General features: G+C 35.7%; 1 protein-coding gene across 1 annotated transcript in view; it reads left to right on the top strand.

The window, feature by feature from the left end:
• The window catches only part of LOC136025018 (AT-rich interactive domain-containing protein 2-like), a gene marked incomplete in the record, with an annotated part of 76,803 nt that overhangs the window by 17,729 nt on the left and 36,120 nt on the right, over positions 1 to 22,954 (top strand). Inside the window, 3 exon segments of the mRNA XM_065700648.1 lie at positions 5,579 to 5,789; positions 6,982 to 7,159; positions 16,856 to 17,652. Coding sequence (XP_065556720.1) covers positions 5,579 to 5,789; positions 6,982 to 7,159; positions 16,856 to 17,652 — 1,186 coding nt within the window.

Consider the following 22,954-nt stretch of genomic DNA (forward strand, 5'->3'; position numbering starts at 1 on the left):
AAAGTTTTATTTCTTGTTAGTTTCACATTTGATTTTTGATGGCTGAGTTTATGTTTTTCTTCTAATTTGGTGATTTTACAATTATTTTTTAAGTTGCAATTTTCATTTATTAACCAATCTGCATACAGGGGATACAAATAAAAAAAAATATACATAGAAAACGTCGAGATCTAGTGGACGAACATCCTTTGGATGTTTAAAGGCCATCCCCCGGATGACTGCAAGGGATTATCTTCGGAAATTTACACCCGAATATCTAATACCGTACCCCCTCGTGGAATATTTTCAAACACCTCCGTCCCTTTAGTGGAACGGACAGCACCTATGTTTTTAAACTTAAGAAATGTGGTTCAAAGAAATCTATGATAATTATACACAACTAGTTGTTCGACAATAACTAAGTAACAGTTCATTGCTGTTTTACATATTTATAATCATGCCCATATTATATTTTCTTTATGGCACTTGGTATTAACCAAGTGACTTATAGCAATCGCCAATTCTGTCGGTCTGTCTGTCGGTCCCGGTTTTGCTACTTTAGGCACTTCCAGGTAAGCTAGGACGATGAAATTTGGCAAGCGTATCAGGGACCGGACCAGATTAAATTAGAAATAGTCGTTTTCCCGATTTGACCATCTTGGGGGGGGGGGGGTAAGTGGGGGGCCGGTTAATTCGGAAAAAATAGAAAAAATGAAGTATTTTTAACTTATGAGCGGGTGATTGGATCTTAATGAAATTTGATGTTTGGAATGATATTGTGTCTCAGAGCTCTTATTCTAAATTCCGACCGGATCTGATGACATTGGGGGGAGTTGGAGGGGGGAAACCTAAAATCTTGGAAAACACTTAGAGTGGAGGGATCGGGATGAAACTTGATGGGAAAAATAAGCGCAAGTCCCAGATACATGATTGACATAATCGGAACTGATTCGCTCTCTTTGGGGTAGCTGGGGGTGGGGAGTAATTCTTAAAAATTAGAAAAAATGAGGTATTTTCAACTTACGAACGGGTGATCGGATCTCAATGAAATCTGATGTTTAGAAGAATATCGTGTCTTAGAGCTCTTATTTTAAATCCCGACCGGATCTGGTGATGGGGGCGGGGAGTTGGGAGGGGGAAACCTAAAACTTGGAAAACACTCGGAGTGGAGGGATCGGGATGAAACATGGTGGGAAAAATAAACACAAGTCATAGATAGATGATTGACATAAACGGAACGGATCCGCTCTCTTTAGGGTAGTTGGGGGGGTATTTCTGAAAAATAAAAAAAATGAGGTATTTTTAACTTACGAACGGGTGGTCGGATCTCAATGAAATTTGATATTTAGAAGGATATCGTGGCTCAGAGCTCTTATTTTAAACCCGACCGGATCTGGTGACATTGGGGGGGGGAGTTGGGAGGGGGAAACCTAAAACTTGGAAAACACTTAGAGTGGAGGGATTGGGATGAAACTTGGTGGGAAAAAACTACGAGTCCTAGATACATGATTGACATAACCAGAACGGATCCGCTCTATTTAGGGTAGTTGGGGGGGGGGGGGGTTAATTCTGAAAAATTAGAAAAAATGAGGTATTTTTAACTTACGAACGGGTGATTGGATCTCCATGAAATTTGATATTTAGAAGGATATCGTGTCTCAAAGCTCTTATTTTAAATCCTGACCGGATCTGATGACATTGGGGGAAGTTTGGGGTGGGGAAACCTAAAATGATGGAAAACGCTTAGATTGGAGGGATTGGGATGAAACTTAGTTGGAAAAATAAGCAGAAGTCTTGCATATGTGGTTTACATAATTGGAACGGATCCGCTCAATTGGGGGGGGGGGGTAATTCTGAAAAATAAATCTCAACTGGATCAAGCTTAATTGGTGGGGGGGGGCAGTTGGGGGGGACCGAAAATCTTAGAAAATACTTAAAGCGGTGAGATCAGGATGAAACTGGATGGGAAGAATAGAAACATGTCTAAGATACGTCACTGACATAACTGGACCGGATCTGCTCTCTTTGGTGGAATTTGGGGGGGGGGGGTAATTTTGAAAATTGAGGTATTTGTAACTTACGAAAGGATGACCAGATCTTAATGAAATTTGATATTTAGAAGGATCTTGTGCTTTAAGTTGTAATTTCAAATTCCGACCAGATCTTGTGACATTCGGTTGAGTTGGAGGGGGAAACCGGAATTCTTGGAAAACATGAAAATTGGGGTATTTTTATCTTACGAATAGATGATCGGATCGTAATGAAATTTGATTTTTAGAAGGAATTTATGTCTCAGAGCTCTTATTTCAAATCCCGACCAGATCTTTTGACATTGGGGGGAGTTGGAGGGGGAAATCTTGGAAAAACACTTGGAGTGGAGGAATCGGGATGAAGCTTGGTGGATAGAATAAACAAATGTCCTTGATATGTGATTGACAGAATCGTACTGGATTCGCTCTCTTTGGGGGACTTGGGGGGAGGGGTTCAGTGATTTGGCGAGTTCGGTGCTTCTGGACGTGCTAGGGCGATGAAAATTGGTAGGCGTGTCAGGGAGCTGCACAATTTGACTTGATAAAGTCGTTTTCCCAGATTCTACCATCTGGGGGGGGGGGGCAAAAGGGAGAGGAAAAAGTAGAAAAAATTAGGGATTTATAACTTACGAGTGGGTGATCGGATCTTAATGAATTTTGATATTTAGAAGGACTTTGTGACTCAGAGCTCTTATTTTAAATCTTGACCGGCATTAAGCCTCTTATTTTCCTTTTTAAATCAATCTATTGATTCATAGAATTTTGTTAGAGCTCATACCATATGATCTCTTGGCTCTTAGCTCTTCTCGCCTCGTCACAAGTGCCATCTGAGCTCTTAGCTCTTGTTTTTATGTTAATTTGTAGAATTATGTGTCATCCATAATTAGTTTCAATATGCGGGATAGAAATGCTGCTGCCCTGATTAGCCAGACGAAGTAAACAGTTTAAGTGAAAATGGGTCTGGTTTGTGACTGGGCTACTAGACGGTCGATGGGCAAATGCGTGTGGATTTTTCTAGGGGCGAAGAGAAGGGAAACTCGCAAAAAAATCTCCTTGATTCTTTTTTTCGATGTGGCTTATTTTTTTTTTCCTGCTAATAGTATAAATTTGAGCCATATTTAGGATTAAAAAAGAGAAAGAATACGAGCAAATGATATGATGTTACGGGAAAAGAAGACACGATGAAAAGTTCTCAAAAGTGATTTTTTTACAACTGCTGTAACATTCATATTCATGTCTAGATAAGCCCTCCTGCCTAGATACGTGTCAAACCTGATGTCTTTGTTGAGAGCAAGAGCTGCCTCAACTTGAGGCAGCTCTTGCCCATGCGTATAATTCAGCCATTTGTTAGAAGTAAGTTCTGTTTTAGTACCAGTTAGTTCTAGGGGCTTGGATTGGATTTGGAGGATTGTAAATTCTGGAAATGACGAAGCTTCTTTTGGTATCTTTTTCATCAGTTGTATTTAATGCACCATTCATATGTGTGTCTTGCTAGACTTTCATGCTTAAAAACGGGTTTGTATCAACCAATTAACTAGTCAAACCAGTTAATTAACTTGAAAAGCAAATAGTACTGCAGCGTAGTCCAATGTAAGGTTACTTAGCTGGGAAATTCAGCAGGGGACAAGATATTAGCTTTAGAATAGACTTTCATCAAGAAGAATGCCAAAAAACAGACAGGAATGATCTTTAGGTCTAATAATCGAACTTAGTGAGAGGTGGAGTTCAGGTAACTTAGGATTTGTTTTGCGACAAAACAAAAAGACAAGCATTGAGACGGCTTAATTGGAGATGGCTCTACAACTTAGAGAGAAGTGTAATTAGCATCAAATCACAGTTAAACCTTTTAAAAACACCTAAATTTGAACGCGCTCCAGAATATTTTCTACCAAAAAGAAAGAGGTTGCTATCATCAGCGAAAGCACGACATGGTGGCCTGATGGATAAAGGTGAACGATTGTTATAGATTTGAAATGATATTGGGTGGCATAGGCGACCGTAAACTACAGATTTTGTATCTGTAACTGTCGAAATAAGACCGTTGAAACAAAGTAACAATATCACAAGACCTACAATAGAGCTTTGAGAGACACCATAAATCAAAAGAGATTAAGGTGCTTATGTATTACACGAGAGAAACCCAGAATTTGGATCACGAACATGAGACTTTACCCGTTTTTCACGGTATTAATACCAGACAATTTGCTTCGGCTCCTTGGGAAAATACATTATTCTAATTAAATATTTAGTTGGTATTTTGGTTAGATTAGTTTAGGTTACATATTTAATATAATGTGCTCTGGGCGGCCCCCTTCCATAATTCTTTGTTGTACTTTTCAAATTTTTTTAATTAAAGTATTATATTTTATAAAGTATTATATTTTGTTTTATTTCATTAGCATTAACCAAACTTCATTTCTTGAGTGTTTCTCGTATAATACATAACTACTGAAATTAATCTATCAGAATAATAAGAGTTAAGCCGAAATAATGTCTCCTTTTATGCCGCGAGGTGGTAACCTCACCGTATAAACTTCGTGGATTAAAGGATTACATGTTACATGAACATCAAAAAATAAGGGAGGCGTACTCAAATCGGAGTTACGCATTGAAAACAGAAAAATTCAAAAGAATTGTATGTGCACACTCAGCTGAATGCCTCAATTGAAAACTCATGGAAACAAACTCATGATCAGAAGTTTCTGTCACTAAAAGAGAGTTCTGGGCTAAACTAAGTGTAAAGAACATATTGTCAATGAAAGATGACGTAGCTTTAGTTTTAGGATCTGAATACATGTGGTTGATAAAGTTCCTGCATCAAACATAGTTGACGGAAAGTCCATAGATATTCACAACGTTAATATCATGAAATTTAGGTTGAAGATTATGAGTGCGTCATGCAGACCCCTTAAAGTTACATCTAGGTACATGTCAATGATTTAAAGAAACGAATAGACAGGTTTAATTGATGATTGATAAACATTAAGCAGGACTAAATTATTACCCGGAGAATTAATATAGAAACTCTTAAACCCCTTCTTCATTTCGCGATAAATCACTGCTGATCAAATGGTGATGATTACTAGATTATACTTTGTAAGGTCGTCTTCTTCGTCCTCTGACAGTTCAGTCGTTCTATTCCATAACCAGGTATATCCACTAGTATTTGGCCAGACATCCCTAACTAGACACGGTAATCTCACTAGATATATTTATGAAAGTCATTTAAAGCTAGCGAGAATGCATCGTAGTGCTAATTAGAAGCACTAAGTACGCTAGTACCTGAGAACAAAACACATAACTTAGTAGTTTTAACAGAAAGCAAAAAACTAGAATCTTAGAAACTGAATTTTTTTTTTGTCAGATTGGTGGTCTTTTGACCATAGATCATTTTTCAGTTTCTATAAAATGGAAACTTAAGTTCGAGAATACTATTTACTAAGAGTTCGTTCCCTTCAATTTCTGTCATGGAAATACCATCTTTAATAGCCTGCATTTAAAAAAGACGGAGAAAAGGGAAAAACGTGTAGTCAAACATTTCTAAGTAAAATATACATTGTATTTTATAGATACCTTGACCAGTATGAACGGGTTCATTTTCTTGGGGAAGATATAGATCGCCTACAAAGAGACGAAGAACATGAAGATGAGAAGCGTAGTCAGCGACGAGCGCTAAGAGCTTTTGCCACTCAACATGTGCCAACATCGTACAATTACAGTCAGCACTTGATCAATGCTACGACAAGAACTGGTCTTGGTCTGTCACTCCCCAAGGAAAAAGTAATGTATATTTTGCTTTTAATACGTCATGTCTGGTAAAAACTTACAAATCAAGTATAATCTGCTATTTCATTAATGTGACCATTGTAAAGCATATCACTTTTAAGCTTTTTGTTTCCCTATTGGTACCTTGCCGTTGTAATATTTATGGAGATAATCATAGATAAAAAAAAAATCTTAACCGTTTACCAAAAAGTAGCCTACCACTATAGTTAGTTAATTGGTGCCACTGGAAGGATTTATCAAACATCTTGCAATAACTAAAAGTTTGATCATGACTTCGATTTAGAGAGAAGTGTGCAAATAAAAAATTTATTCGACATTGTAGTTGACAGAAAAGTGTTCAACCGAACGTGTTTGAAGTTGTCAAGGTCACTGTTATGTCATGTTAGGCTAAAAATCTTCAGCCTACTTTTGTTATAAAAAATATTCATTTAACAAAGAGGGTAATTACGCTTTTTCTAACCAGATGATGAATGGAGATGAGGAGGTATAGTATTTGAGGTTTAAATTATGTTAAAATATTAACTGTATAAAAAAGAATGAAGAATCTTAAAAAGTAGGAATAATCCATTCTGTTTAATTAGTATTCTGTTGCTAGTATTAGTATTCAGTTATTCTGTTGAATAAGCAAGTCATATTACGAAACAGCTTGCAAGGTATGTTTTAAAGAATCCCAAAAAAATTGTGGCGCTATTTACTTGATTTCAAAGCTCTTTTTGGCTTTAAAATTAATATAGAAATAATATAAATAGAATTAATATAGAAATAGTTGATGGTCAGAGCTTGCCGACGCTACCCCTCTTCATAAACCAGTTCAGTGTTATAAAGGGCTCTCCTCAACTAAGATGGCAGCTTAATTCAAGTTTGACAGTTGGTAAAATTTTTATTTTCGTTATGTAACAATAAACATAAATGCACATATCCAAAACGAAAAGCAGGGGAGAGAGAGGTCATAGCGTGTATTTAGAGGCCCTGTGCTTTGAAGAGCCGTTTTTTTAACCTGTATTTTGTGTATTTTAACATGTGTTGTAAAAGTTTTTTTTTAGAGGTGCTTTCAGAAGTTCTGAGTAGTATGTAATCCGAACAGCACTAGTTAGCACTCAAGTAAAAGCGTCCTTATTTTGGTTGTTCTCCGATGCAATCATGTGAGGACTCCCTGATCTGAACCTTTTCTTTAATTTCATTTTAGGGAAAGGATGATTGTGAAAAGTTAATTTTATCACTCTTGTCACCCATGCCAAACGAACAAGAGTTTGCGCTTAATGTTTGTCATTTGATGTCATCTGAGAAGGGTCAAGGAATCAATTTAGAAGTCAATCCGCGGATTGTTGATTCCCTTCTTGCTCATGCTGGAGTATTTACTGAAGGTAGTTTATTATTCTTTTATCATTCTCTGGTTATTTGGTGTCATCACAACATCTTCCAGGGAATGTCATTGGATCCTAATCAACCTTAATAGAAAATAAGAGCTAGTATACTGATAGTGCTTCTTGATAGTATAGGCCTAATTTCACCTCTGTCAGGGCAGGACAAGACTATCTTTACAATGTTGTTATAAGCACACATGGAAGAAGCTGACTTTGGATTGCAACCAAATTTCGTGGAGTGTGAAAGTTATTGTCCTAGTTTTTGGGTCTGTGTCAATATTCCTACTTTGGAAGGGGGGGGGGTGCACTTGATGGGAAGCAGGATGAGACTTGAATTTTTGCAATCAGGACATCTATATTAATGTGTTTTCAGATTTCAATAAACTTTGTTGGAGAGTGAGACTTGATCTTTACTCTTGCTTTTTTTAGACATGATCTGACCTTCATTAGTTTGAATGACATCCTAAATTCTTACCATGAGGATCTACTACTAAATCGTAGCTGAACCAGAGAGATAGGAGCTAGTGTCCTAGCTGTGTATTTCAAGGGTTTTGGGACCAATCAGACCTCAGTAGGAAACAGAGGGATGATCAGAGACAATTGACACAATTTTGTATCTGATTGTGCTACCCTAATTAGAACTAAAGTGTATGTAATCAGTGATGTTATTCCTGGTTATCTGGGGAGTTTCAGCTAATACGTGGATGGATAATCATGTGTATTGTAGATACATCTAAGAAAGCTGGGGGTAATTATTAATTGTATAAGCCTTTTGCCGCTGAAACATGTGCAGAAGTTTCTTGCCGGGGGAAGGGGGATGAATTAAGCAGAAACTAAGAAAATCTTTAGCAAGCCTGCATGTGTTCCTTGTCTAAGTTTTGGGAGTTCTAGTTTTAATTCTAGATACACTGAGACTTCAACTATTTTTGTCCAAGTTTATTTTTAGGGAGTACTCAGACTTTAAAAATCCATCAAATAAATACATAGAAATCAATGTCACATTTGAATAAAGTGAAAAGTCATGTTAAAGGTTAGTACACCGAGTGCAGACTATTTTTGTCAGCCATGGGCCAAAGTTTAGGAAAATATGGTGGCAGTCCTGCTCATCCTCTGTAATTTACAGTATTTAGAAATTTCAAATGGTCAATGCGGTATGTATCGTATTCCTAGATTTTTTTTTTTTTTTTTTTTTTTTTTTTTTTTTTTTTTTTTTTTATATTGAGTTACACAGGTTGGGATTAAGGAAAAGATAAAAAGTCCCCACACTCACTTGTTGCGATATCTTTTTTATTCAGTCATTGATCACCCTTGTTTCATAGGAAATGGTAGAAACAATGTCTGTAGTAACAATCTAAGGTTTGAATCTAACCTCAATGAGAGCTCCAGTAAATGGTAGATTGCGTTAAATAGGGCTATTCAAACGTTATTCTGAGTGGACATCCAATCTCTTATACCTTAGCCTTCCATATCTCGTATTCCGTATTTCTTTGGGGCCACCTTAAGGACAATGGCCATAGGAAGCCTGAGGACCATTGCTAAAGGGGGATTCCTGCTATAGAGACCGCAAACCCATCACACGAAGGTCAAAGCTATGTTTTTCTAGTGACAAGACCTCCTTTTTCCAAAAACCCTTCTTACCCGTCATCTAAAATGTTGGCCATGGATAATTGTTTTGTTGTACAATCAGGGAAACAATCAAGAAAGCAACCAGGAATGAATTCAGTGCTATTCCTTATTCTTTTATTTGACATTCATCGGCAGTTTGGTCCTATGAATTAATAAATGTTGGAGCTAAATGGAGGTCGTTTCAACTTTGTGGAATGAAGGGGTAATGATGTAATCACAATAAATGAGACTCAGAAAAAAAATCGTTTAATTCCAGCTAACGAATAAGAAATAGTCTATAGAAATCGGGGGTCCGTTTTCTATGGGGTCATCCTTATTCAAGTTTATGTCAAACCACCTCAGCAGGCAAACAGCAACAATGTATCTAACAAGAGCATCACACAATTTTACAATAACACACAATGTTGCAATAACAAAATAAAATCATAATTTGTTGTATTTTGTAGTGTACATGAGGATGGTACGGGATATTAATGTAAATACTTACAAAACAAATGTAAATTTGTATGCATTTGATGATAAATAATAAGAAACACATTTTATCAAACGAAATCAGGAGAAAAATTATCCATTGGAACAATCACTTTATCTATGATGCATACATTCCCGACCTAAATCATTTTAATTTAAATTAAGTTTTAAAAGGACTGTTTGGGTAAGTATATATTCATGGGGATGAAAGCAACCATTTTATTGAGACAATCTTTGACCGTGTAATCTATGTCTTTGTAAGATGACGCATCAGTGCATCTGATGCAAAATAGTTGCGAATATCACATATTTCTGTTAAATAAAAATAAACTATAAAATTTAAAAACCTAATTTTCGGGCCTCAATATTAGAGTGCCCTAAGTACGAACCTAGGTTGCCCAGGCCTTAGTCCACCCCTGGATAGCACTAAAAATATGACACCGATCAATCCTGTAACAATCTTAAAAAAAAGAAAAAACACTCCAGAAGACCTAAATAGCTGGTTTTACCTGCTTCAAATATATTAGGAAACCTTTGCTGGTGACATGAAAGAAAAGTATGGAGAGCTTGCTAAAATGCATGCTGTTTGAATCTGTTGTAAGTTAGTACATCTATATATATATCTATATATATAAAAATAAGTTGTCTGTCTGTGGATGTGTGGATGTGTCAGGTGACGTCACCTGAAAAAACTGGATCAGGTGACGTCAAAACTGAAAAAACTAAAAAAGGCAAAAACTACAAAAAAACTAAAAACTAATAAAAAAAATAAAAAAGCTAAAAAACTAAAAAAAACTAAAAAAAGGCAAAAACTACAAAAAAAAACTAAAAACTAATAAAAAAGCTAAAAAACTAAAAAAACTAAAAAAAGGCAAAAACTACAAAAAAAACTAAAAACTAATAAAAAAAATAAAAAAGCTAAAAAACTAAAAAAACTAAAAAAAAGGTAAAAAACGAAAAAAACTAAAAACTAAAAAAAACTAAAAAAAAAAGGAAAAAACTGAAAAATAAGCTAAAATAAAGGTAAAAACCAATAAAAAACTAAAAAAAAAAACTGAAAAAACTAAAAAAAGGCAAAAACTACAAAAAAAAACTAAAAACTAATAAAAAAAGTAAAAAAGCTAAAAACCTAAAAAAACTAAAAAAACTAAAAAAAGGTAAAAAACTAAAAAAAATAAAAAATAAAAAAAAACTAAAAAAAGGAAAAAACTGAAAAATAAGCTAAAATAAAGGTAAAAACCAATAAAAAACTAAAAAGAAAAAAAGGAAAAAACTAAAAAAAATTTTCATCTAAAAAACTAAAAAAAACTAAAAAAGGTAAAAACTAAAAGAACTAAAAAAGAAAAAAATAAATGACGAAACTCAAAGAGAAAGCGACCAGGACAAAAGGAATGTTCGATTAGCAATCAACAAAGCACCGGGAAGCACCGGGACACAGGGAGTATGAATGACGACCAGGACATAAGTAAAAAAAAAAATTAACAAAACTAAAAAGAAGTTAAAAACTACAAAAAAACTAAAAAGAAAAAAAACTAAAAACCAATAAAAAAACTAAAAAATCTAAAAATCTAAATAAACTAAAAAAGAAAAAAAAAGGAAAAAAATAAAGGAGAAAAACAAAACTAAAAAAAGAATGTATATACAGACCGGTACACCGGGATACAAATGACGACCGGGACACAGGGAATATAAATGACGACCGGGACACAGGGACACAACTACAATGGGGACGCCGGGGGGCACAGGGGGATATAAATGACGACCGGGACAAAAAAACTAAAAAGAAAAAAAAAAAAAACTAAAAAAAAACTAAAAAATCTAAAAATCTAAATAAGCTAAAAAAGAAAAAAAAGGAAAAAAATAAAGGAGAAAAACAAAACTAAAAAACGAATGTATATACAGACCGGGACACCGGGATACAAATGACGACCGGGACACAGGGAATATAAATGACGACCGGGACACAGGGACACAACTACAACGGGGACACCGGGGGAAACAGGGGGATGTAAATGACGACCGGGACACCGGGACAGGGAATGGTCGATTAGCAATCACCATCAACAAAGCTCAAGGGCAATCATTAGAATCATGAGGTATAGATCTGAATACAGATTGTTTTCCCATGGACCATTATATGTTGCATGTTCAAGAGTCGGTAAACCTGACAATCTATTTATATGCAAAGACAATGGGACAGCAAAGAATGTTGTATATTCGCAAGTTTTACGTAGTTAAAACCATATATATATATATATATATATATATATATATATATATATATATATATATATATATATATATATATATATATATATATATATATATATATCTATCTATATTCACAGGTGGGACATAGGGACACAACTACAATGGCGCGTAACTATTATGGCGCGTAACGACTTACGCGCGCGCGGGGGCTTGGGGGGGGGCGCGAAGCGCCCCCACCAACTAGGTGTTGGGGTGGCGCGAAGCGCCACCCCAACAGCTAGTATATATATATATATATATATATATATATATATATATATATATATATATATATATATATATATATATATATATATATATATATATATATATATATATATACTAGCTGTTAGGGTGGCGCTTCGCGCCACCCCAACACCTAGTTGGTGGGGCGCTTCGCGCCCCCCCCAAGCCCCCCCGCGCGCGTAAGTCGTTACGCGCCATATTAGTTATGCGCCATTGTAGTTGTGTCCCTGTGTCCCACCTGTGAATATAGATAGATTTATATATGTGTTTCAAACTACGCAAAAATTGCGAATAAACAACATTCTTGGCTTTCCCATTGTCTGTGCATATGCAAAGCCGTATGTACTAATAATGACGTCATATACAAACGCTCTTTTTACAAACAAACAAACATGCATCCACATAACTCGTTTTTATATAGATAGATACAATACAAATCAACTGCGTAAAACTTGCGAATAAACAACATTCTTCGCTGTCCAATTGTCGCTGCATATAAATACATTGTCAGGTTTACCGACCCTCGAACATGCAACGTACAATTGTCCATGGGAAAAACAATCAGGATTAAGATCTATGCCACATTTTTCTAATGATTGACCTTGAGCTTTGTTAATGGTGATTGCAAATACTAATCGAATTGGGAATTGCAATCTTTTAAATTGAAAAAGCAGATCCGTTGGAATCATGGGAATGCGAGGAATAAGAACAGGCTCACCCTCATAAGGCCCTGTCAAGATTGTGGCCTCTATTAGGTTTTCCATTGTTTTTTTTTTTACGGCAAGTCGCGTGCCATTGCAAAGCTTTGGTGGGTTGATATTTCTTAAAAGTATTATTGGTACGCCTATTTTTAGTTGTAGCACGTGTGGTGGAAACCCTGAAGGATCTATGGAATTTAAAAATTCAGATGGATAATTAACCGCTTCATTTGGTTCCAAAACTGTGTCGACTGACTTGTAAAGGACTGCCTGGTCTCGAATCTTGTTCAAAACAATATTGTTGATTTCGTGGACGTCTATATTTTTGGGTGCGAGAATCGCTCTTTCACTTAGCCATTTATTATTTTTATAATTTTTTAGAATATTCGGAAATACTTTTTCAATCAATTCATTTTTGGACGTCACTAAATTACAGAAATCAGCAGGTAGTTGTATACGTCCTGAAATTGAGTCTACTGTTTGACCAGAGTCATCGTTTTAATAATGACATCATATGCAAACGCTCTTTTTACAAACAAACAAACATGCATACATACAACTCGTTTTTATATAGATAGATAGATAGATAGATAGATAGATAGATAAAATACAAATTAACTGCGTAAAACTTGCGAATATACAACATTCTTCTCTGTCCAGTTGTCGCTGCATATAAATAGATTGTCAGGTTTACCGACCCTCGAACATGCAACGTACAATTGTCAATGGGAAAAACAATCAGTATTAAGATCTATACCACATTTTTCTAATGATTGACCTTGAGCTTTGTTAATGGTGATTGCAAATGCTAATCAAATTGGGAATTGCAATCTTTTAAATTGAAAAGGCAGATCCGTTGGAATCTTGGGAATGCGAGGAATAAGAACAGCCTCACCCTCAAAAGGCCCTGTCAAGATTGTGGCCTCTATTAGGTTTTCCATTGTTTTTTTACGGCAGGTCGAGTGCCATAGCAAAGCTTTTTGTGGGTTTATATTTCTTAAAAGTATTATTGGTAGGCCTATTTTTAGTTGTAGCACGTGTGGTGGAAACCCTGAGAATAATATCTCGAGGTAAAAACTGATCACCGACCATAACGATGGCCACTTCGTCGATAGTTGGAGCATTGTATCTACGCACATGTTGGCCAGGAGGCGTTTTGTCAGCGGAAATAACAATTTTATGCGTATAAGTAGGCATCAAATCGATGGCTGTTTTGAACAGACGCACTAAATTATTATTTTCGTGGAAAAGATGTTGTAATTGGGAAACGATTGTCCTTTCAATGTTGGGAGAAATTTCGCAACGTGCATTCAATTCAGAATTTCTATCACTGATGAAGTACAATTGTAAAAATTTATGATTCTCGCCTGAGAATGGTAGATGAGACCCTGCTCTATGATAAATTTGCCCTTTTACTTTGAAAGTAGACATAAATTGATCTGGATTTTCAATTTGGGCTCCAAACGACGTCATTTGGAAACATGAGTTGTATTTTCTGATTCATTTATATTCCTTATGTCCCGGTCGTCATTTATATCCCCCTGTTTTATATCCCGCTTATTTTTCAGTTTTTTCCTTTTTTTTAGTTTTTTTTTACTTTTTTAGTTCTTTTAGTTTTTACGTTTTTTAGTTTTTTTTAGTTTTTTAGATGAATTTTTTTTTTAGTTTTTTACCTTTTTTTCTTTTTAGTTTTTATTGGTTTTTACCTTTTTTTTTAGCTTTTTATCTTTTTTATTTTTTTATTTTTATTTTTAATTTTATTAGTATTCTTTTTCTCTTCTATTTTTCATTTTTCCTTTTTTTTAGTTTTTTTTTAGTTTTTAGTTTTTTAAGTTTTTTCCTTTTTTTAGTTTCTTTAGTTTTTTTAGTTTTTCGGCTTTTTTATTTTTTATTAGTTTTTAGTTTTTTTTGTAGTTGTTGCCTTTTTTTAGTTTTTTCAGTTTTTTTTTTAGTTTTTAGTTTTTTACCTTTTTTAGCCTAACCAGGATTTGAACCTGGGACCTTCATTCTCCGTTCTGACTCCCTCTCTCACCGAGTGACTACTCCAGCATGTTCATTTTGGTGTTTTAAATGGTATATTATTAACCAAATTAATGTGTTTTACAATATACTAAGCATCGTCATAACAAAAATGACGGCAACTAATTTCATGACGTCAGCCGAAACATGACGTCACCTGATCCACAGACCCACAGACAGACATACAACTTATTTTTATATATATATATATATATATATATATATATATATATATATATATATATATATATATATATATATATGTATATACGGAGTGCGGTCGGCCTAACCACGGAGTAACCAACCAAGTTCGCGTATTTGCAAAGCGTCAGTTCGCCGAGAAACTTGCCAAACATAGAGCAAACATAATTGATATGTATAGCCAGTCTCTTCACAATGATCCAATAGCCTTTCTGAAGTTTGTAAAGCGGAAGGCCGGTATTGTGCCACTTAATCAAGCTGTTCCTACTGACGGTGAGCTGGTAGAACACTTCAACAGGGAGTTCGCCGCTCCGAATGATAATCTCGAAAGAGTTCAACCAAGAGCTCGATCAGGCCCTCGAGTCCCACAGTTGTGATCTTGGGTTTGTCGCGACAATCCAAAGCATTCGTGAAGCGATACTGAACCTGAAGAAGAAACATTCTAGTGGCGCTGATCAGTTAAGTGGTATGCATCTCGTTCACGGGTCTCCGTCTCTTATAAATTATTTAGAACTGCTCTATCAAATGTTTTTCAATTGTGAGCAAGTTCCGGATGCTTTTTGTACCGGGTCATTACACATGTTTGCAAAAAGGGTAAAGATAGCACCGATTGCCAGTCGTACCGCCCAATCACTCTTTCTCCTGTGTTGTGCAAGCTAATGGAATCCCTTGTGATCAATATGTTCAATCAGACTTGCTCCACACCAGAAAATCAGTTCGGTTTTAAAAACGGTCTTAGCCGTGAGCACGTCCTCTCCGTCCTTGCAAATGTTATACTCGAAACCGCCTCGTCTGAGGATCCACTGTTTCTTGCCGCCCATGATATCAGCAGAGCTTTTGACTCTGGAATCCCCGCAACTTTTACTAGCGGCTCTGCTTCGTGGTATGAACAGTTCTGTAATAGCTACCCTTCAAAACATGTATCGGAGATTAAATGTAAAGGTTAAGTCACTTTCTGGTAAAAACTCTGATTTAATTGACAGGTCCATTCCTGTACATAAAGGTATTCGACAAGGTGCTATAACCTCACCACCGCTATTTAACAACAGTTTTATCGATGGCCAGAAGAAAGTTTGTATGAGTTTTATTTTTCGTGGCTTGGACCTATCGCTTTTGAATTATGCTGACGATATTCTTAATTTGAACAGAACCCTGGCTTTAATAGAGAAGAATTTTGCAAGTTTAAGTGAGGAGTATAACGATATTGGTCTAAATTTCAATCCGAGTAAGAGTGAATGTATTAAGTTCAATTTTAAACGACCAGGTTCTGATACTACCACAGTCACTTTGAGTGATTCTGATATCGAACTTTTGTCATCCCTAACTTATCTGGGTTTACCCCTTGGTACTGACCTGAAAAGTACACGTGCAGGGCTACTTGGACATTTCAGCCCGAAGGCTAGAGCAGCTTATGGACTACTAGTTAATGTTAAAACACGTTATTAAGAAACTCTAATTTTCATTCATGATCTTTTTGATGAAACTTTCCACTGAAAATTGTGTTAGTAAGATTGATTATAAGTACTATCAATTGTTATGAAGCCAGTCTGACCAAGTGCACTTTTTTATACTTTCTTTTTGTTTAGAGTCATAGCATTTGATTGAATTGTAGCTTTATACAGTTGCAAAGATATTGTCTAAAAATTTTAGATTAAACAATTATAGAAAAAAAACAAGACTAAAATCCATTGAACATGCTTAGAATAATCACAATTTGGGTTAAGAAATACATGGAAGAATATTCATCATACTCAAGGATATATGCAGACACCAGATGCATGGAAGTTATTTTCACGAGATAATCAGTGCATGTCTTCTTCAAAACCGGGAACAAATCTTTCTTTTAGTATTTTCTCAACTCTTTGCTTCGTGAACTTGGCCAAATTAACCCCGATGACTCACTTTTAAAACGATAAAAAACAGTAGAAAAAATGTAGGCTAATCTAATATCTATATATCTATCTCTCTATCTAGCCTATGTTTTTGTTTTGAATATACATACTATAAAACAATGATTGAAAGGTCTAACTTCTAAGAGAGAAACTCAAGTTGAATACTGTAAAGATTTATAATTATGAAATATGAAAAAAGGAGTTGCTGCTTTATAGCAATCACCTTCTAGACCCTTTTAATTAGATTATTTACTAGTTATGCAATGTGTTGAAATTCTTGATTACTTTTTCAGAACAAACCCGGGAACTGATGTCTCAAGTGTATAAAACAACTCATCGTGTTAGAATTTCAAATTTCTGGAAATATTCAATTAGTGATAAAGACTTCTTAGAATTGTCATCAGAGCGAATTCATGAGCGTGTCGGTCCACCAGACATTGAAACTCCTATACTTGAAGAAGATAAAGAAATAAGTGAATCTGTTGATTTGTTTCATCCAGTGATTATTCCAAATTTACCCAACGAAACTGCTGAATCTCAACCAAAGTGTAAAGAAGAACAAGTAGACCGATTTAAAGACAAAATTGAATTTGTTGATGCTGAGAAACCTAAATCTCTAATGGGAGAGGAATGTAACCACGAGGAAAACGGTCCTGTGAAACAAAATGATGATTTGCAATTAACTGAAAGTGATATTGCTTTATTTAGTGCTTGGAATTGCGGAAAAAGAGATTTTTATGGACTTCGTGTCCTTCAAGTGCTTCATATCATCAGAAATCTGACATTCGAGGAAGCAAATCAACCAATTTTAGCCAAAAATTTGACGTGTGTTCGATTCTTATTGTTATGTATTCATTCGGATCGCTCCGAATTAAAAGCTCTGGCTTGTGAAGCATTTGGCAATATTGCAAGTGAATTTCATTTGGAAGACCCTGTTACTTCTCAAGTCTCAGCTATGCTTCTTGGAACAATTTCTAAGGGGCTTTTGAGTCAAGACCGAGCTATTATTTTAGGATCATTAGAGATTCTGTCTAAATTATGCCAAATTCAAGAGAATGAAATAATTTTGCAATCAGCTTTAGATCAAAAGGTACTGTATTTAGATTATTATATATGCAGGTTTACATTTTTAGAAGAAAATAAAAGAAGCGAACATCCAAATATTAAGGTTTCAACTATTTACCTGAACATATAAGGGAGGGAAATAGGGAAGCCCCCCTCCCCCCAAAAAGAAGAAAAAACTGGTTAGAAGGGTCCCCTACTAACCCTACTACAAACAGAAAGAAAAATGAACTGTCCTGTGCCCAAAAATGAACTTCTTTGCGATTATTTAATAGGACTCATGTTGGCCATGAAGCTGTCTATTCAAGCACTTGCATAAAAAATTGTGTTTCTCTTCTAAGTTTCTTGCAAAATTTTTCTGTAAAGTCAATCTTAAAAATCCCAATTTCTGATTCTTTTCTTCAAGTCTGTAGCCATATATTGATGAGAGATGTAGGAATGGAGGAAAGAGCTCCTCTAAAGTTTTCAATATTTCATGTAATATTTTCAAAAAGAAAAGTTTTAGCCTACTGAATAGTGTACAAATAACAATCTGTCTGTGGGTTATTAGCAGTAAGAGATGGAAGTTCGATTTTTTTTTTTTTTTTGCGTGGTGATCATGAAACAGAAAAGAAAAGTTTTTTTTTTTTTTTTTTTTACTATCTCTTCAAGGATTCTTGTCAAATTCTACGCAAGTAAAAATTTCGATTTTTATAAGGTAAAATTTTTATTTTGATGGAATTTGATGAAATGGCCATACAATGAAATAAGAATGGTCATATAATGAAACGGTCATATGATGAAATGGTGATATAATGAAATAATTTGGTGAAATAAGTCATATATGGCTTTCCCCAAGAAACACACTGAAACAAGTTTTGGCTACAGTCCTACACAGAGATGAGGGGAAATCCAGGGTATTTTCTTTTGCTCATCTATCAAAAGGCATTCCCAACAAAGCATGATAGGAATTAAAAACTAGTGCCCTAGTTTTGTCTTTTTGCTGTTTTGACCAAATGGAACCCCTGCTGAAAAAATGGGAGTGTGTAGAAATTAAGAGCTAGTGTTTTACTTATGTATTTTCTGGATCTGAACTTGATAAAACCTTTACTTTAGATGCAAAGGGAAGGGATGTGTTTTTTTTTCGCTAGGTCGTATATCAGAAGGGTTATTAAATCCCAACCAAATAGGAATTGAATTAAGTGCTAGTATCCTAGCTACATCTTATGGGGATCCATGCTAATTATCACCTTTATGTGTGTATGTGTGTGTAGGGGAGGAGGGGGTGTGAGGGTCCCAAATTCTTGTCATCATGAGATCTGATGAAGTGGTTTGTCAGATCTACACGAAACTTGATAGGAACCATGAGTTAGTTTTGTGTTTTGGGTATGTCCTAGCCAATCCAACCTATATAAGGCAGAACTAACGTAGCATTTCTGTTTTTTGGGGATGCGAACCAAATCTGCCTTTGTAGGGGTAGGGGGGGGGGTAGAATTTTTGGCATTAGTATATCTAGGTGAATGGACTATTGGATCTCAGCCAAACTGCATGGGAACTAAAAGTCTTAGGTATACTGCTTGAAGGTCTCTACTAATATAATTGTGTGAGGGGGGGGGCAGGGACTTTCAATTCTCGTCATCACAACATCCACTAGAATGTGTTGTTGAATGTTCTCAAACTTTGGTGAAAGGTAAGATCCAGTGTCCTATTTCCACTTTTTGGGATCTTATACCAGATCCAGCCTATGGCGAGGTGGTCCGGCATTCTTGTTATCTGAGCATTTACGAGAAGCAGTTGAAGAATCTTAACGAAACCTGGTAGGAAGTAATATCTAATATCCCTGATTTGCGTTTTGTAGATCGTTTCAGAAGATCTTTTCTCGGATAAAGGCGTTGAACGATCCTGTCAGTCCAGTGAATACCAAGGATGCATCTGAGACAGCTACTTTCAGATGTTTGAATTCGTTTTTCAAGCTGCTTAGTCAACATCTATGATTCGTAGGGTCACGGACACCTTCATCCAGCACAAGATGAAACAGCCACCTATGACGGATGAAATTAAAAGTAGTCGGTGGTGTTATTGGGGGCACAAAAGGAGAATGGATGGGGTATGCATACCCATAATGTTTGTTGTTGAATCCTTCCCATTATCATTGGACGCGCACGGCAGAGTGTGACACTTGACTTTATTTCGAGAAGAATATTGGGATGTTTAAGCCTGTCACTTGAAGGCCAAAAGCAATGAAGATGTTGTTTTTGGAACTATCAGGATGATAAAGGAGAAGATCAATTGACCAAAAAGGCTACATTTGGACACTGCTACTATTACAACTACAACTCTTCTACTGCTACCATAACTACTATTACTGCTACCACTACTATAATTAAAACTCCTACTTCTTTAGCGAGTACTACTAAGTCTGAGGATATTGAAAAAATATCTGAGAAAACGTTGAGGGGAAAGTTGAACTAAATCAAAACATACTGTGTGTATGCAGATTGCTGATACGGGCTTATCAACAATATTTTGGAACAGCTTTTCGTAACAAGAGGAACCTGCAGGGGCATCATGAGTGGGGTGTTCAGTTGACGAAAAGGCAAAATGTACATGCTACTATTGCTATTAATACTGCTGCTACTGCTGTCACTACTGATAATAATACACTGTTGCTGCTAGTGCTCTTCCTACTATACCACTTCTACTATGATATTAGTACAATTAAGGCTGCACGTATGAAGGCGAAAATTTAACGGAATTTTAAGGAGGAATTTGGACTAAATCAAAACAACCTATGTACATGTAGATTGTCAAAAGGGCGTATCTCGAGAATAGATTTGGGTATTTAGTTGGAACTTTCAGTGAATATTTAAAGAGGAAGATCAATTGACAAAAAAGTTATATATGCATGTTACTACTAACAGTAATGCCACTGCTACTTTACTAAAACTACCAAACTATTCCAACTACTACTTCAATTGCAACAACTTGTAAGGTCTAGAGTATTAAAGTGAAAAGACGTCAAAAGGGGGTCGAAAGTGCACATAAACAATATTTTTGGAATGGCTTACTGTGTGAAGCTGAAGCTCCCGGGGCATCATAAAAGCGATGTTCAACTGACCAAAAGGCAATATGCACATTCTACTACCGCAATTAATACTGCTACTACTACTACTACTAATACAACACTAACACTGCAACTACTTCTACTACCACCACATAAACTGCTGTAATAATAGTACTATCAAGGCGAAGTCTATGAAGGTAAAATTTGAGAGAATATTAATGGCAAATTCGAGCTAACAAAAGACACTATGTGTATTTAGATTGTCAAAATAGCTTAACTTAAGGATTGATTTGTGTATTAAGTTAAAACTGTCAGAGAATGCTTAAAGGGGAAGGTTAATTGACCAAAATACAATATGTGCATGCTACTAGGTTGTAAAGTTAAGAGCATTAAGATTAGAATTTAAAAACGTATATGAATATACAGGTTATTAAAAGAGGATATTGACAATGTCGTGGCAACGGCTAGTTGTATTAAGTTGAGCAGTAATACTATTGCTGTGACTACTATTACAACTATACCTTAGGGTATGAACGTGAAACTTTCAGAGAACATTTCTGAAAATTTGTGTTGTATGGATGACAAACTGCCATCCGTTTGCAGGTTGTCAAAAGGGTATATCAACAATATTTTAGGAACAGTTTTGTGTACGAAATTAAAACTTAAAAGGTTTGTTGTGGGGGATGTTGGACTAACTAAAAGACAATATTTGCATCATAATACTACCACTTGTAATCCTGCAACAACTACCACTGCTACTTTTATTAAGCTCCTACTACTACTGCTACTAAAGATAAGACGACTACTTTTAACTATGCTGCTACTATAACTACTGGTTCTACCACTACTGCTAGTAAACTTAAGGGCACTACAAAAATTTTGTTAAAGATTTTTAAGTTGTATTGAAATAAATCAAAACACACTGTGTCCACATAGATTGTCAAAAGAACGTATCAGTAATGCTTTAGGACTGGTTGATGGTATTAAATTGAAAATTCCATCATGTGTTGAAGGGGATGTCGAAAAAAAGAAAGTTACTTGGTGCATACTGCTACTAAAGCTACAACTATTGCTACTACAAAAGCTAAGGGTATTAAGGTGAAGCTTTCAAGGAATATTTAGGCGGATGTTAAACTGAATCAAAACGGACTATGATCATGTAGATTGTCAAAAGGGTGACAAAGCAATGTCACCATTGCTTACATTATTAATTTAGACCTTTCAGGGTAATTTGTGTAAATTTTGAACTAACCAGAAGACATTGTGTGTATACTTTTAATACTACTTCAATGGCTACTGTAACGAGTGGCACTAAGGGTATTAAGTTGAAACGTTTAGGGAGAGTTTCAATTAAACGAAAAAAAAACTACGTATGCAAATATTAAAATGGTATATAAGGAAAATCATAGGTATCGCTGCTCTATCATGGCTAGTACTATCATTGATATTTTAAATTACCTTAAATTGCAGCTTGGAGCAATATAAGGATTTTTCCTTGTAGAAACTCCAGAGTTGATAACACATGACACATAGTTGAATACATACACTTGACTAGTGGTTTGATGTTGCTGATTCAAGTGCTTCCCAGTTATACTTCCATTCTTTTTTGACCATTTGTTGTCAAGATGGTTCTTAAAGCTGTCTGTGGTTTGGGCAGCAATGGTATCTGGCAGTAATTTGTTCCAGAGGTTGGCAACACGGTTGGTAAGAAAATGGGTGCGTTGCCGCTTTGAGTAGAAATGCCTGGATAACTTCAAATTATGTCCCCTTGTACAAGAATCCTGAGACGCCAGAGGAAGAAGACCAGGAACTGCCTTTGAATTAATAAGTTTATGAACCAGAATGGCATCACCCCGTCTTCTTCTATAAACCAGAGTTGGGAGTTTCTGCTTGCATAGCCTTATAGGGTAAGGGAGCTCATGCAGTCCACTCACCATCTTAGTGGCTTCTCTGGACATCTTCAAGAATTTTAACATCTTTTTTGAAAAAGGGGGGTGCAAGGACCATGCCTGTCTCAAGCCTCGGCCAAACAAGTCCTTTATACAAAAGGCTTAGAATTTTAGGAGAACGGGAGGAAATTGTTCTCTTTATGAGCCCTAGTGATGAGCTAGCTGATGCTGCTGCCTTCTTTGCATGAGTGCTAAATCTAAGATCATTGTCAACAATTACTCCTAGGTCACGTTCTTCCAACACTGGAGAAAGGAGCTGACCGTAAAGAGAGTAAGTTGTATTGATATTCTTGTGCCCAAAGTGTAAAACGTGACATTTTTGACACATTGAAAGTGAG

Source organism: Artemia franciscana, chromosome 3, assembly GCF_032884065.1.
Source record: "Artemia franciscana chromosome 3, ASM3288406v1, whole genome shotgun sequence".
In the NCBI taxonomy this organism is placed as follows: domain Eukaryota; kingdom Metazoa; phylum Arthropoda; class Branchiopoda; order Anostraca; family Artemiidae; genus Artemia; species Artemia franciscana.